The sequence below is a fragment of the Phaseolus vulgaris genome, chromosome 10 (genome assembly GCF_051622355.1).
Source record: "Phaseolus vulgaris cultivar YP4 chromosome 10, ASM5162235v1, whole genome shotgun sequence".
In the NCBI taxonomy this organism is placed as follows: Eukaryota; Viridiplantae; Streptophyta; class Magnoliopsida; order Fabales; family Fabaceae; genus Phaseolus; species Phaseolus vulgaris.
In genome coordinates, this window is record NC_143507.1 from 43,216,474 (window position 1) to 43,233,458 (window position 16,985).

Sequence of the window (16,985 nt, forward strand, 5' to 3'; positions counted from 1 at the left end):
TGAAAGATATTAATATAATTAAGAAGATAAGGCCACGAGGTGATAAAATATTGTTCTACCTTTTATTATTATCCTTGGTAGTAGTGCATGCGTTGATTTAGTCGACCACATGACCAATTTGCCAGAAAAAAAACATTTTCATCATGTGCCGTTTTACTCTGTTTCATGTTTGAGATAAAAAAAAAATATATATATATTAAAGAAATAATTTGAGTATAAAAAAATATAATCAAATGAGCATAAAAGAAGCACACACATAACAATTATTGTATAAATTTTGTTTACACCCATTTATATAGATACTTAATATAAATATTATACTTTCTTTTATTTCTTTTACATATTATTATCCTCTGTTTTCTTTCTTTATACAAACATTAACATGCTATTAGTTTGATTGAAATTGAATTTTTATTCTTTAAATAAAATCTAAATTTTAAGAAATGTTTTAAAATCTCTATTTTTTTCATTTTTTCTGATTAAAAAAAAGAAATGTTTAAAAATATGTGATATGATGGAACTTACTAAAAGCAAACCTTTTTTTAATAGCATTAAGAATGTTGTTATCGTTTTTAGCATTGAAAATTAGTTTCTTGCCACTAGAATCAATGAATCGTCATCCTTGCTCTTCACGTGACTTCTAATCTGTGGGCTACCTTATGTTAACTAAGAGGGGTGATATAATACCACAAACAGGAACAAACATTCACATGTCAAAAAACCTTATTGTTTAACTAATGGTCACAAACAAAATTGTATATTATTTTTGTCCTGGTACGACCGGATTGGATGATTGGGTGAGTCAGTCAGAATTCTAAATCATCTTACCACTCGACCACGATAAGAAGGTCACGTGACAATATGTGGTTGATCGATCCATGACGATGAGTCATGGGTTAACCAAGTCAGCAGGGTTAATCTATAGTTAAGAATTGTTTAGCACAATCCTAAACACGAACCAACCCCTTAATCCGATCCATAAAAAATGCTCATTAAGGTAATATAAATAGTGCAGATTCCAAGAATCAGGTACGTCATTTTCTATAGTACTCTAATAACCGAGTGTTCATACCCTGACTGACTTGATGGTCGGAGTGTCTTCTGCAGCTACTATCCCAGCCTGGACTATCAGAAGATCGAGAGGAGGAAGGTGAAGCAGAAAACAAAGAGTGATAACGATCGACCGAGTGAAGGAGCAAGACAATTGTTCTCTAAACCCAACTCCCGTTCGAGAACAGTTTTTCTACATTTCATTTTCAAAATTTATTGTTTCAAAATTACAATATAGTTAACAATTATTTAATTTAAAAAATTAATATAAATTAAGAAAATTAATTTAAAAGAAATAAACTATATGTTGGGAAGTTAATTTTAAATGATGATACTTTTTATAAGATATATATTGTATATAATTTTACAAAGAAATATATTTTGTAATCTAAAGTAAAAGAAAAATGTTGGAAAGGGTATTTAATTGGATTTTTTAAAACATTTTCGCATATACTAAACTATATTGGATGATTTTGTCGGAAAACATACGTTTGAAAAAACTCGTTTTTCAAGAAAAGGAGAAGGAGAATAAAACATTTTTTTTTTACAAGTTCATATAATATATGTTATAAATATTCTTTCTCCAATCTCTTTTGAGTTTTTCCACTATTCTTTTCGATATGTCTTTAGACTTGATCACAATTCCAAATTTAAAAGTAAAGTTTTTCATTTGACTATATATAATAATAATGTGTAATAGAATAATAAGATAAATAATATTAGTATAAGATTTCTAATAAAATAACATAATAATATATATAAGTTAAAATTAGAATTAAAGTTGGGTTTGAGTGTATTTGTTTTTCTTTTTTAATGTAAAATTCATGTTTATTTTTGTTCTCATTTTTATTCATTATGAAAATTGTATTTCATTTTTTCCCGTTTTGTAATAAGAATTTCCATACATGTTTTGGTACTATCTTAATTATATTAATTGATTTCTTTTTTAAATTAAAAATATTTTTCATAAAACCCCAACCTTTCTAGCATGTAGAAGAGGAACTCCCAACAAACATAATCATAAGCATCCTCATAATCTACTTTAAAAAAGGCACAACTTTTCTTCTTTCTTTTTATCTCTTTCAAAGTCTTGTTAGCCACCAAAACATTGTCCAATAACCCCCTTGCCTTCAATAAAAGTTGATTGTCTAGTGTATATAGCTTTGTTTATTACCTTTTTCAACCTTAAAGACAGCAACTTCAAAACAATTTTATATAGGCATCCAACTAATGAAATAGGTTTAAAATCACCCAGTTGTTGGGGATTATCGACCTTGGGGATCAAGCAAATGAAAGACGCATTGGACCCCTGGGTCATCTACCTCGAGTCACAAACTCATTAACAACTGAAAAAATATCTTTACTTAAGAACTACCAACAAAACTTAATAAACCCAAAGTTGAACCCGTCAGAACCAGAACTATTTGAACTATCACAACTCCAAACTGGTGACTTAATTTCCTCCTTAGAGAACTCTCCTTCCAACATACAATTGCCCTCACTAGATATTGAATTGAATTTGATATTATCCAGTCTCACAGGAACCCCTTCATATTTGACAAACCTTGATTTGAAGAACTCTTTGACCTTATCTTTCACCACCTCCCTATCATTGCACCATTGCCCATTCACAAAAACTCTGTTTACCCCGTTCCTAGTCCTCCTCCACTTTACGGAAATGGAAGAATTTAGTGTTGAGATCACCATGCTTCGGCCACTTATGACGCGCTTTTTGTTGCATTATAGCTTCTTACTTGAAAGAAAATCTTATTTTGTTCTGCCAACAAAAACCTCTCCTCTCTTCCTTGCTCGTCTAGCTCATTTTCATTGTCTCGTGCATCAAATTCTTGAATTTTCTTGCTCAACTCTTCCCCCACCTTATTGACATTCCCAAAAGTGTCCTTGTTCCAAACCTTTAAATTCGCCTTTACCTTTTTCAGTTTTTCTTTGAATACAAAAATCCCCCCACCTTGTATCTTGTAATTGAGCCATTTATTTCGCAAAAAATCTTTAAACCTACTGTCACTTTGCCAAACATCTGAACGGTTTCACCCCCAAGCCGTAGTCATATCCTTAAGAATTATCGCACAATGATCAGAAACAGACCTGCGCTGATGACAAATTGCTTACTATCCGGCCAAATATTCAACCACTCTCTAGACACTAGCACCCTATCAATTCTACTCTTCACAGACCCATTCGTTTTATACCATGTAAATTTTCTACCCACCATTAGAATGTCCACAAACTCTGACTTCTCGATAAAGTTATTAAAACATCTTATCTCTCTTCTGTAATCTGAATACGAATAAGAGCTTTTTCTCTCCTCTTGACTTCGAATAGAATTAAAATCCTCTAACACGCACCACACCCTGTTACTCTGCCTTCTTCTGATCTCGCTAAATTCTTCCCAGATTAACTTCTTTTCTTTCAAAGTACCGGAACTATAAAAATTCACAATAATAACATGGACCCAACGCCACCCCTCCACTCCCCTTCAATAATTGAGAAATTCTTTCCATTGAACGAGTGTAAAATATGAAAAATTGGTAGTTAAAACCTTGGTAGCTAATTAGATACCAATTTAGAAACTATTTATTAATAATAAAAACTAATTTAGAAACCAATAATTTTTTTAATCTTTAAAATGGTCTCTAATTTAATCGTTATAGTAACTAATTATTTTTTGTCTCTAAAATTAGTCTCTATTTAATGATTTTCTTATAGTGTATCATTGGTGAGAGTCTTGATTTGAAATTGTGTAAACCACTAAACCGTATAGGATAGATAGTCTTTTCTAGAATAACAAGTGCTTTTATTTAAGCATATTATGTCATTTTTCAACATATTGTTGTGACATGCTTTTATGAATCTTTCTGAGAGACAAAGGAATCAAATATTCTCAATAACTTAGAATAAACATAAAAAGATTTTCATGAAATATAACGTTAACTTAATATTATGTGTTTATCGTATAAGTACAAAAATATTTATTAGACATGAAATAAAAAAACTATAACATATTATATCATATGTCAAAAGAAAATTCTTCATCTTACACACAAAATATAATCATATTTTACACTTTATTGTTTCCCAATACATTATCAATATATGTGTGGTTGAATATTTCTTTAACAAATTACACTACAAGACAATCATGAAATAGAAAATAATTTTAGAAACAAAAAATAATTAGTTGTTATAGTGACTAAATTAGAAACCATCTTAGGGATTAAATAAATTTTTGGTTTCTAAATTAGTTTCTATTATTGTTAAATGGTTTCTAAATTAGTATCTAATTAGCAACCAAGGTTTTTGCTACCAAATTTAGAATCTAAATAATTGGTAGTTAAAACTTGGTTACTAATTATATACCAATTCAGAAACTATTTAACAATAATAGAAACTAATTTAGAAACCAATTTTTTTAGTCTCTAAAATGGTGTCTACTTTAGTTACTGTTGCAACTAATTATTTTAGTATCTAAAAATTGGTTTCTATTCGATAATTTTCTTGTAGGGTTAGTTATATAACCATTATATAATTAGATGCATGTTTACCATGGATTTTCTTGTTTCTGACACCAAAAAATAGAAGTTCTAATTTTATTATTTGTCTTAATCAATTTACACGTGTTATAAATTGGTTTCTTTTTAAAATAAAAATAAGTCTCTATAAATCTTTTGGCATGAATATGTTTAATACTTGGTTACAAGATATAATTGATTAATTGTGTTTGAGATTTTTGTGATATCAGGTAAATCATTTGAGTGTAGAAAGACACAAGAAACGTTAACGAGATTAGACTAATGACATGGATAACATCAATATATGATATATAATAAAAGAGACATTAATTAACAGTGAGTTGATATCTATATCACCTATGGAGTTTTTTTTCAGCAGCCACATATAATAATGAATCAAAGTTGGCAACTTGACAGTAAAAGAATGTTGTTTGAAGGTTTCATCTCTCTCCATCTATAAATAACTCATCAATTTGCTTCCTTTCAACTCACAACCTACAAAGAATTTCAAGTGTTGATATCATCATCATCAAGAAGAAGAAGTTGCAAAGATGTTTCTCTTTGACAAGAGCCAGAAGATCAAGGGTACTGTGGTGTTGATGCCAAAGAATGTGTTGGACGCCAACGAGTTAACCGCAGTGCAGAATGGAGGACTTGGTGGTGTTGTTTCTGGTTTCTTCGACGCCGTCGCCGACGTAGCAGGACAAGCAGTTGATACTGCAACTGCCATCTTAGCCCGTAATGTCTCCTTCAAGTTGATCAGTGCTACCTCCACTGATGGTTTGTTCTCTCATCTTCTACCTTTTTCTTCTTCCATTTTGTGCCACTCATGATGATTACATATTTTTTCTTTTATCAGACAAAATATATAATAAATATGACCATTTTATAGATAGTACATTTTTTTTAACGAAGAATGAAATAAATTAAATTAAAACGAAACATTTCATAGATTCTAACCCTTATATCACCCAGCTAACTTTCACGGAGTTTTTGACCATGATGGGGTTATTTCTTTTGTTTTTTACCAAAATAGGGTCCGTTTAAAAAAAATTACAAATTTAAGCAAGTCGTTCCAATTCGGCACGACTTCATATGCACAAATCGTTCCAATTAGACATGACTGTGCCATGTCATACTGAAGTCGTGGCAACTTGACACAACTTCTGCTATATCATAATTTTTTTTAAATTTTATTGTTTATATATTGGATAGTAAGTTATGTAATGTTAAAAATTAATTTGATACATAATTTTCTAAGAGTGTTAGTTTTAAGGAATAAAAAACTGAATAATCGTGTATGGATCATGTTTGACGATAATGTAATACAATAACTTGATTATTTGATTAATTAAAAATGAAGAAAATTATGACATGACAGAGTCGTGTCTAATTGGAACGATTTGTGCATATGAAGTCGTGCCGAATTGGCACGACTTGCGTAAATTTGTAACATTTTTTAAACAAATCCCATTTTGATAAAAAGCAAAAAAAAATAATCTCATTGTCAAAAACTTCACCCACAACTAAATAAGGTATATAGTATTCTCACGGATCTATGAAATTATTCCTTATAGTACATATTTTTACATGACAACTTGAGACAGGATAATATTATAGAACATATAGTTGTTCATATATATTATAATTAAATTTAGTTTTTTTACTTAAACACATTCTTATAAAATAGTTTCTTATTTCTGTCAGGTTGCTTGCTTTCAATAGTTTATAAAGTATTTATTAAAATATTTAGCATCTATATGACTTTTTTTAAGATTGCTGTAGGTTAAAGATGCTCATCTTTTTGGTTTTATTTGTTTGTAGCAAATGGAAACGGGAAAGTTGGAAAGGAAACGTACCTAGAGAAGCATGTTCCAACGTTACCAACCTTTGGAAACAGACGAGATGCATTCAATGTTCATTTTGAATGGGATGCTAATTTTGGAATTCCTGGTGCATTTTACATCAGAAACTTTATGAATGATGAGTTCTTCCTCGTCAGTGTCACTCTCGAAGACATTCCAAATCACGCAACCATTCATTTTGTTTGCAACTCGTGGGTCTACAACTTTAAAAAATACAAAAAGGATCGTATTTTCTTTGTCAATAATGTAAGTCTGAACATATATATTCAAACCTAGCTACCTACCCAGTTGTTTTGAATGTTTTGTTAGTAATAGTTTTCTAGTGTTTACAAGATTAAGCTCAGTACTTTTGCAGTCATGTGTATCTTCATTTCTTAAATGATTCATGAAAAATGTTGCAGACATATCTGCCAAGTGCAACACCACCTCCACTGCTTAAGTATAGGAAAGAAGAGTTGGAGGTTTTGAGAGGAGATGGAACAGGAGTACGCATGGAATGGGAAAGGATCTATGATTATGATGTGTACAATGATTTGGGGAACCCAGACAGTGATAAAACGCTTGCTCGTCCTGTTCTTGGAGGCTCCAGCACCTATCCCTACCCTCGTAGGGTTAGAACTGGTCGAAAAGCCACCAAAAAAGGTTAGACTTTTTGTCTTTTCTTTTATCATGTTTTCATTTTTTTAAGGAAACTCATGGGAGCAAGTGGTTGGTCGGAGCTTTTTAAATAGAAAACATAGCAGTGGTTCTTTAAAGAATAAAAGGAGAACAGTGACACTTTTCAGTAGAAAACAATATTGGCAACGTGCTTGGTGAGAAGAGAGGGAGAAAAACAATATTTTAATTGAGGAAAAGAGCAGAAAGGAGGAAGAGGTTTGTTTGCTTGAAGGGATAATGGAGAAAAGTTGACTTTATTTAATATGAATCACCAATGAGGCATATACCTTATTTGATTTGATTTATAAGAAGAAACAGTAAAAGCAAAATCTCACCTCATTTGATTTGTACGAGGAGATTATATTTTTATAAACTACATATTTATTTACCTTGCTTATTTTCCATGCCCTTTCCTGCAAAATTCTAAACAAAATGAGATATCTGTATCCTCCAAAAGATATAGTTAAATATGGGAAATTTTTTACCCCTTTAGAATTATACCTGGCTTTACTCTTCTTCATTAAATTTTAAATTTTGATTAGTGCTTAACAAAACATTATCATGTGCCACAATGGGAAAAATGTAAGTGAGAAAGAGAAAGAAACATGTTTGTGATTTAATGATAGACTTTACTTGACTATAATAAGGATATTTTGTTGCAGGTTTAAGAATGTTTTGCTCTTTTGGCCTGCAATCTGTCAGTGTTCTGAATGTTTTCTGATACTTGTGCTAATATTAAGTGTTGGATTGTTTTACAGATCCTAAAAGTGAGAAACTTGCGGGCGACATTTATATGCCAAGAGATGAAAAATTCGGGCATTTGAAGTCCTCAGATTTCCTAACATATGGATTAAAATCCTTGTCTCAACAACTGTTACCTTCTCTGGAAAACGTTTTTGACTCAGATTTGACATGGAACGAATTTGATAGCTTTGAAGAAGTGCGTGCGTTACATGAAGGTGGAATTAAGCTACCAACAGATGCACTTAGCGACTTTAGTCCCTTACCAGTCTTCAGGGAACTTTTCAGATCTGATGGTGAAAATGCCCTTCAGCTTCCACCACCTCATGTTGTGAGAGGTACCTTAATTCCACATCCTAGTCAAAACAATTTATGCTTGTTTAAACTTAGTATTTTCCAAACTTTCATCTGAACATAATTTTACATATATTAACTTCTGTGAATTAAATAACCAATACAAACTTCTATGATTTGAGCAGTTAATAAATCTGCATGGATGACTGATGAGGAATTTGCAAGGGAAATGATTGCTGGTGTAAACCCAAATGTCATTCGTTGTCTTCAAGTAAGTTCATATATTAATTTCATGGTTAATCAGTGAAGAATGTTAGGTTTTTTATTGTTCCACTATCTTGTTAATGGACATATTTCTTCATTTTAATAATGGCAGGAGTTCCCTCCAAAAAGCAAGCTAGATCCCACTCTCTATGGTGATCAAACCAGTACTCTAACAACACAAAAGTTGGAAATTAACATGGGTGGGGTCACAGTGGAAGAGGTACTCATATACTTATTTGTTCTAGCTCCACTATGTTAATACATAATTAACTATAGCCCTAATAATGAGCTGTGCTATATTTCCAACAACAACTACTCTTTTGAGGAAAATATAATATTCATCAAGTGGAAACTGATGGGGTATATTAGCTGGCTCAACCACAAGGATAACACAAAAAGTTAAATCTATTTAATATGTTAGAAATTGAAAACAATCACACTTTTTTTTTATCTTTACTTAGATTAATTTGGAATTATTCTTTGTGATTCAAATTGATCACTGAAGTTAAATTCTGTTAAACACAGGCCCTTGCTGCAAAGAGATTATTCATATTAGATTACCAAGATGCATTCATTCCGTATCTGACAAGGATAAACAGTTTACCTACTGCAAAAGCTTATGCCACAAGAACAATCTTATTCTTGAAAGATGATGGCACTTTGAAGCCACTTGCTATCGAATTAAGCAAGCCACATCCAAGTGGAGACAATTTGGGTCCTGTGAGCAAAGTTGTGTTGCCTGCACTTGATGGTGTTGATAGCACGATTTGGCTATTGGCTAAGGCTCATGTAATAGTAAATGACTCTGGTTATCATCAACTCATCAGCCATTGGTGAGAACTTCTCTGACAATATTCAGTGAATCTATGGTGTATGCACGTAAATGAATTTATTGTTAATATTTTTCTTCTTCTTCTTCTTCGTGTTACAGGTTAAAAACTCATGCAGTGATTGAGCCATTTGCCATAGCAACAAACAGGAATCTCAGTGTGATTCACCCCATTTATAAACTTCTTTATCCTCACTATCGGGATACCATTAATATCAATGGACTTGCTAGGCAAAATCTGATTAATGCAAGTGGCATTATAGAACAATCATTTTTGCCTGGAAAGTATTCTATGGAGATATCTTCTGTTGCTTACAAGAATTGGGTTTTCACTGACCAATCATTGCCAGCTGATCTCATCAAGAGGTATTATAAAATATACATGCATTAAGAAGGGTAAAAAACAAGGAATACGTTGAAGGTCATCTAATCATAAACTAAACTATAATTTATGTGGTTTTACTAATTTTTATACTAATTCTCTTTAAATTTACATACATTTTTCATCAAAAGAGACATTTCAGGTATCCCAATCTTATTGAGAATGGTTAGTAACAACTTTTTCTTTTCTTTTTGCTTCATCAAGAGGATTGGCAATTGAAGATCCTTCTGCTCCTCATGGCCTTCGTCTTCTCATAGAGGACTACCCTTATGCTGTTGATGGACTTGAAATATGGGATGCTATTAAGATATGGGTTAAAGAGTATGTCTCCTTGTATTACCCCACAGATGTGGCAATTCAACAAGATACTGAACTTCAAGCATGGTGGAAGGAAGCGGTAGAGAAGGGTCATGCTGACTTGAAAGATAAGCCTTGGTGGCCTAAAATGAAGACTGTTCAAGAGCTTATTCAATCATGCTCCACCATCATATGGATTGCTTCAGCCCTTCATGCAGCTGTTAATTTTGGACAATACCCTTATGGAGGTTTTATCCTGAACCGTCCAACTCTGAGCAGAAGATTCATCCCAGAGGCAGGAACCAAAGAATATGATGAAATGGTGAAGAGTCCTCAGACTGCATATTTGAGAACCATTACACCAAAGCGTGAGGCCATTATTGATCTTACAGTGATAGAGATATTGTCAAGGCATGCCTCTGATGAGATCTACCTTGGGGAGAGAGATAATCCAAATTGGACATCTGATTCAAAGGCATTAGAAGCATTCAAAAGGTTTGGAAGCAAGTTGACAGAAATTGAAGGAAAAATCACAGCAAGAAACACCAATTCAACTATGAAAAACCGATATGGACCAGTTCAACTTCCATACACTTTGCTCATTCCTACAAGTGAGGAAGGGTTGACTTTCAGAGGAATCCCCAATAGTGTCTCTATCTAGAGAATGTGTGGTGGAATACCTTGATTATGCATCAATCTACTTTCTAATAACATGTTTTAGTGTACTTGAGTATGCTTGTAATCGTGTATTTGAAATTCTGTGCTTACCAAGAAAATAACAGTGTTTTAGCTATTTCTTAATTTGTACAACCTCATAAATTTATTCTAAGTGCCTACGTGTTTTTTGTAAACATTAAACATAAGACAATGTGATAGATGTGGTGCAATCATTGTGTATATAAAACAGATAAATGAATGCAACAAAGTCTTATACTTCTGGAAAAGTATACCAATAATGAAGATTATCATATAAGCTTTTACGAATGTCCTTATCGTCTCTCAATATTTTTTTATATTATTTTATGTAATCTACCAACGTTTTTCGTGCACATTTCAAAATCAGTTTTTTTATTTATTTATACACATTTCTATTATAATATAAATTGTTCGGTTTTAATTCTGAATTATATTTTAATGTTTTTAAAGAAAGTTTCGATAATTAAAATAAATATTTTTTTTCATAAATATAAATACATATATTATAAAATATTTAGTTGTTATTCAAATATATATATATATATATATATCCTAATTTTTATATATAAAACATTTATTTCCCTTGAAAAAATAAAATGCTAATTTTTAATTAAATAAAAAATTGATTAAAATTTTTAAGAAAATCATATTAATAAAATAAACAAGAATACATAAAGAGAAAACAACAAAAACAAATAAAATATAAAAAAATGAAAAATGATACACTACAAGAAAATGATAGATTTGCGTGGGTCAGAAACGGACGCAAAACTTGAGAAACGAACGCTTATACGTCCGCTAAGCATCCCACGAATAAACCCTGGAAGCAAATCGAAATTAGCGTGGGCCAGCAAGTTGGACGCATTTTGCGTCGGCCAAGCCCACGCAAAAAACGGACGCACATGCGGCGGCTGACGCATAATTACAAAAATTTATTTTTAAATTTCCCATTATTAGTAATTAGTATTTATACCTATTTATATTTTTTATTGATGTTGGAAACATTCTGCACTGGATATTCAAGTCCTTCCAGTCAACAGGGAAAGATCAAACAAATTAATTTATTCTGCACTAGACCAAACAAATTCTTTGGTCATATTATCATTTTTATTATACTTATTATTAATATAATTTATACATATTAATATAATTATTATTAATAATAATAAAATAAATTATACTCATATTATTAAATTATTATTAACATTATAGTTAATATTATAATTAACATTATAGTTAATATTATAATTAACATTATAGTTAATATTATAATTAACGTAACATTATAGTTAATATTATAATTAACATTATAGTTAATATTATAATTAACATTATAATTAACATTATAATTTACATTATAATTTACATTATAATTAACATTATAATTTACATTATAATTTACATTATAATTAACATTATTATTAATATTATTATACGTATTATTAATATTATTAGTATTAATATTAATATTAATATTTACTAAATTTAATAAATTTAATATTATTATCATCAATTTAATAAATTTAATTTAACTAATTTATATCATAATTTCAAAAATAAAATAGTTATGACAATATATAAATAAAATAAATTTAAAATAAATAATATTTAAAATAAACAAATATTTTATATAACATTTAAATAATTTAAATATATATTTTATTTTACTCAATTAATTTTAAATCAAACACTTATTTAATTTAATAAATCTAATTTAATTAATTTATATTCAAAATTGATAAATTAAATAATTTATTATAACATTAAAGAAATAATTCTAAAATAAATATAATAAAGAATTAAATATTAAAATATTTATTATACATTAAAAATATTTAAACTTTAAAATTCTAAACATGCGTGGGCTATAGCGAATGCATATGCGTGGGTTCTGTGGGCAACGCAAAACGGACGCATATGCGTGGGCCGCGGCCGACGCAAAAAAAAATTTAAAAAAAAAATAAATCAATATATGCGTCCGTTTTGCATCCAATGTAAATTTTGCGTGGACTTTTACTCATTTTGACCGACGAGAGTAACGTCCGCAAATGGCCCACACAAAAATTTGGAAGCTAAATCAAGCTTTTCTTGTAATGATAGGAAAAGAAAATGGAAAAGAAGAGGAACCCTCTCTTTGAACCTGCTTTTCATTTGGACTTACCCTTTCCTACACCCTATAATTACTGACAGTACTCTTATATTAAGAGAAAAAGACTGAAATACCCACTACTGTCCATTATAATCTTTAAGAGGAGGAGGAAAGAGAGAGATAGAAATTAGGAAGCTTATTTAGAAATTTTATTCTAAAAATTCTGTCGTAGGATGTATCTCATATATTTTGAAAAGTTTATTTTATAAATTTTATTTTGAAAAATATCTCATATATTTTTTTTAAAAATTGTTATAAAAACTCTATTATGCAAATCCAGAATGTATTTATATATTTTATAAAATTTATTCCAAAATTTTGTTCCTCAATATATTATTTTAGAAGTTGTGTTTTATAAATCCTGAAAAACCTGTTGGGAAATATTTCCAAAACATATTATTAAAGAAATTATAATTATCAAATTATATGTAATTATTGTATGCAATATTGTACGATATTGTATCCAATTATATGCAATTAATTTAATGATTATAGAATCTCATGATTGATTAGTATCCCTACCTAATTAGATTGTAATTTGGAGAGAGAAACCCCTAAATATTTCCTATACATGAAGTGATGTAACAATACACATAATAAAATAAGAAACATCTCTTCTTCTTACCATTTTTTATCATTTCTTATATCTTGGTGACTGACCGTCTCTCCATTTTTATTCCCTAAATAAAAAATCATGTCTGACAAAGAAGGCATCACTAACGAATTTGATAGAAACCTCGTACAAGCCTTCGTGCCGAGCAAATTCAGCAATTGGCAAAGCTTATTTACTCGCTCAACAATAACGGTAAAAGTGACACGTTTGTTAGCTCTGCATGTCTGTTTGCCCATAACTTCTCTTCTAATTCTACTTTTACGAAACCATGGATTTTGGATAGCGGAGCAACCGATCACATTGCATCTGATTCACAATTTTTCACACACACTTCATCATCATTTATTTCAAATGTTAATCTGCCCACAGACTCAACTACGCCCATCTCATGGTAGCGTCGACAGATATAAGGCGCGCCTTGTCGCAAATGGGTACACTCAGATTGAAGGTGTCGACTATTCTGAAATTTTTTCACCAACAACAAAATTAACAACTTTGAGGTGTCTCTACACCATTGCAGCAGCCAGAAATTGGTTTACTCACCAGCTACATGGCACATTGCATGAAATTATTTACATGGACTTGTCACCCGGCATCATCGACAGGGGAGAACATTGTATGTCAACTCAACAAATCCCTGTATGGCCTCAAACAAGCATCTCAAACATGGTTTTCAACATTTTCTCATGTGATTAAATCTCTAGGATTTCAACAGTCCAAGACCGATTACTCTCTATAACTCATCATTTACTGTCCTTTACCTTTTGATTTTGATTTATGTGGATGATATTCTTTTGACATGAAATGATTTGACAGAAATTCAGGTAAAGATTTTCTATTACAACAATTTCGTATTAAAGATCTTGGAGACCTAAAATATTTTCTAGGGATTGAATTTTTCCGTTCCAAAACTGGTATTTACATGTCCCAAAGAAAATATGCGCTTGATATTTTGCAGGATACGGGACTCACAAGTGCTCGTCCAAACAAAATTTCCAATGGAACAATACCTAAAACTCACACCAGACGATGGAGAGAGTTATTAAAGGATCCAGTCAAATACAGGCGACTCGTGGGATGACTGATATACCTCACGGTTACTCTGCCTGACATAGCATTTTCGGGGTTCGGACCCTAAGTCAATATATACAGGATCCACGAAAACCTCATTGGGATGCCGCAATTCGAGTCCTAAAGTACATCAAAGGGTCACCAAGACAAGGATTGTTATTGCCATCCGAAAACAATATGACATTGATAGTTTATTGCGACTCAGACTGAGGAGGTTGTTAGACAACTTGGAGATCAGTATGTGGGTATTGCATTTTTCTTGGTTCTTCTATTATCTCATGGAAGTAAAAAAAACAGACAAATGTATCAAGATCATCAACAGAAGCAGAATACCACGCTATGACCAATACTTGTTTAGAGATAGTTTGGTTGCGATATGTGTTGCAGGATTTAAAGGTGTCATGTAACTTGTCAGCTCAACTTTTCTGTGATAATCAAGCAGCATTACATATAGCAGCAAACCCAGTATTTCATGAACGCACAAAACACATTGAGATAGACGGTCACATTGTGCGAGAAAAATTACAAGCTAGGATAATCAGTCGCAGATATTTTTACAAAGGCACTGGACAAGTTAAGAGTTCATGATCGTCACCTACCAACTTGAGGGGGAGTATTAAGGAAATAATAATTATCAAATTATATGCAATTATTGTATGCAATATTGTACGATATTGTACCTAATTATATGCAATTAATTTAATAATTATAGAATCTCATGATTAGTATTCCTACCTAATTAGATTGTAATTTGGACAGAGAAACTCTCTATATATATATTTCCTATTTCCTATACATAAAGTGATGTAACAATAAAGGGGAGATTCAAACCCATTAATCGAACCCATTGAGCTCCTCTTCTTCTTCGTGAACGTAAGCCGTGTTGGTGTTATAAGAATCACATTAAAAATAATTCGCGCAAAGTAATTCGTGTTTGTTTATATTAAAACAGTTCGTAGGAAAAATAATTTTATAAAGAAGGTGAAAAAAAAACATAAAAACTAAAGAACAGCATATAAAATAGTCTTTAATGATCTTTGCGACATTCCAGCAAATTAGCAAACAAAACAGAAAAAAAAATAAAATTACAAAGTGTTAACTTTAAAGAAAAAAAGGAAAAAACAGAGTACCTAGTGAATGACAACGAATTACAATTTCGTTGGCCAACTGACCAACGAACTTTGTACGATTTGTTAAGAAAGTACAAAAATACAAAAGGGTTTTAATTGTTATTTTATTTTGAAAAATGTTTTTTTGACACTTGTTCCACCCTACACTCCACTAAATATTAATATTTTAATCATTTTTCATTTTTTTTAATTTTCAAAATTATTTTAATATTTTACATTTTTTTTATATTTAGATATTTTTTTAATCAATAAATCCCTAGTCTTATGGGTTCCTATTTTCTAGGATTAGTTGCTTTTGAATTTCTTTGTAAAGTGGTTTTTTTGTTTTGTTTCAGTAGATGTAAAAGGCTATAAAATTCCTACTATTCATTTTAATATTGAGTGAATTGAATTCCGTTCCAGTTGTACGTGTTATTTCATTTTAGTTCGTACGGCATCCTCAAACTCACTATAATCGAAGTTTTTATGATACGATGAAAACGAGGAAATAAAATCCTCTTCCCAGTCATACATCTCTTTCATCTTTTTCTCCAATGAAAGCTAAACAATGAAAGAAACGCACACTAAAGCAGTAGATGCAGACGAACAAAAAGAAGAAGATGAAAGGAAATCTAATTTGAAATGTTATAGTTTTATACTAACACATGCGCCAACTGACCAACAAACTTTGTACGATTTGTTAATTAACCGTTGATTATGCATCGCTGTTTCTTAAAAAATTTCGTAAATGAAGAAAGTACAAAAATATAAAGGGGTTTTAATTGTTATTTTATTTTAGAAAATGGTTTTTTGACACTTCGTCCACCCACACCCCACTAAATATTAATATTTTAATCATTTTTAATTTTTTTAATTTTTTTAATTTTTAAAATTATTTTAACATTTTACATTTTATTTATATTTTCATTAAAGATATTTTTTTTAAATTATTTTATTATAAATATTAATATTTTGTTGTGGGTGTAAAGTGGAGTGGGATGTCAAAATATCATCACCCTTTTATTTTTTTTCTAATTTTATCTTTATATTTTTATTTAATTTTATTTTAAGAACCATTTTAATTTTATTTTATATCTTAAATTTAAAATTAAACATTACAAAATGAGACTTGCTCGGAAACATTTCAAAATTGCATATTTTTCTGTTCGATCTTTTATATCATCAAATACCTCTTTTTTGTTTCCTGTAGTATTGTTCAGATTCACAAAATCAACCAGTAAGTTTTTTTTTTTTTCAATTATAAAGTAGATAAAGCAGTAGATGAAAATACAATGTGTGAATTTATTTTTTTTATTTTATTCATTTATGCATATAGGTTCAGTGTTTTGTTCTTTGATGCAATGTATGATGAGAATAACACCATAAAAAAAAAGTTTAGGGTTTTAACAGAAAAAAAAAACTTACCCGATAAAAGTGC

The 16,985-nt window shown here is 30.4% G+C and overlaps 2 protein-coding genes across 2 annotated transcripts; one reads left to right on the forward strand and one right to left on the reverse strand.

Moving 5' to 3' along the window:
- Positions 1–2,421: 2,421 nt before the first annotated feature.
- On the reverse strand, positions 2,422–3,283 carry LOC150024835 (uncharacterized). Its single transcript, XM_090296189.1, has 3 exons — positions 3,157–3,283; positions 2,805–3,088; positions 2,422–2,718 (listed from the first exon to the last, which is right to left on the reverse strand). The coding sequence occupies exons 1-3, from the start codon at positions 3,281–3,283 to the stop codon at positions 2,422–2,424; spliced, it is 708 nt and encodes a 235-aa protein (XP_090152315.1).
- Positions 3,284–4,760: 1,477 nt separating this feature from the next.
- On the forward strand, positions 4,761–10,697 carry LOC137818812 (seed linoleate 9S-lipoxygenase). The gene is made up of 9 exons (XM_068622428.2): positions 4,761–5,360; positions 6,405–6,691; positions 6,847–7,087; positions 7,861–8,181; positions 8,323–8,408; positions 8,514–8,621; positions 8,927–9,234; positions 9,333–9,596; positions 9,817–10,697. Exons 1-9 carry the CDS (start codon positions 5,132–5,134, stop codon positions 10,568–10,570), a joined length of 2,598 nt encoding a protein of 865 aa, XP_068478529.2. The 5' UTR covers positions 4,761–5,131; the 3' UTR covers positions 10,571–10,697.
- Positions 10,698–16,985: the final 6,288 nt, after the last annotated feature.

What these genes read in the sequence shown, in the direction of transcription:
- LOC150024835 (XM_090296189.1), bottom strand. Translation starts at nt 3,283, where the DNA reads ATGGTGGGTAGAAAATTTACATGGTATAAAACGAATGGGTCTGTGAAG. An exon ending in GCAATTTGTCATCAGCGCAG is followed by an intron (nt 3,089 to 3,156) that starts GTCTGTTTCTGA and finishes GAAACCGTTCAG; the next exon opens with ATGTTTGGCAAAGTGACAGT. An exon ending in AAAATAAGATTTTCTTTCAA is followed by an intron (nt 2,719 to 2,804) that starts GTAAGAAGCTAT and finishes ATTTCCGTAAAG; the next exon opens with TGGAGGAGGACTAGGAACGG.
- LOC137818812 (XM_068622428.2), top strand. Translation starts at nt 5,132, where the DNA reads ATGTTTCTCTTTGACAAGAGCCAGAAGATCAAGGGTACTGTGGTGTTG. An exon ending in GTATTTTCTTTGTCAATAAT is followed by an intron (nt 6,692 to 6,846) that starts GTAAGTCTGAAC and finishes AAAATGTTGCAG; the next exon opens with ACATATCTGCCAAGTGCAAC. An exon ending in CATCAACTCATCAGCCATTG is followed by an intron (nt 9,235 to 9,332) that starts GTGAGAACTTCT and finishes TTCGTGTTACAG; the next exon opens with GTTAAAAACTCATGCAGTGA.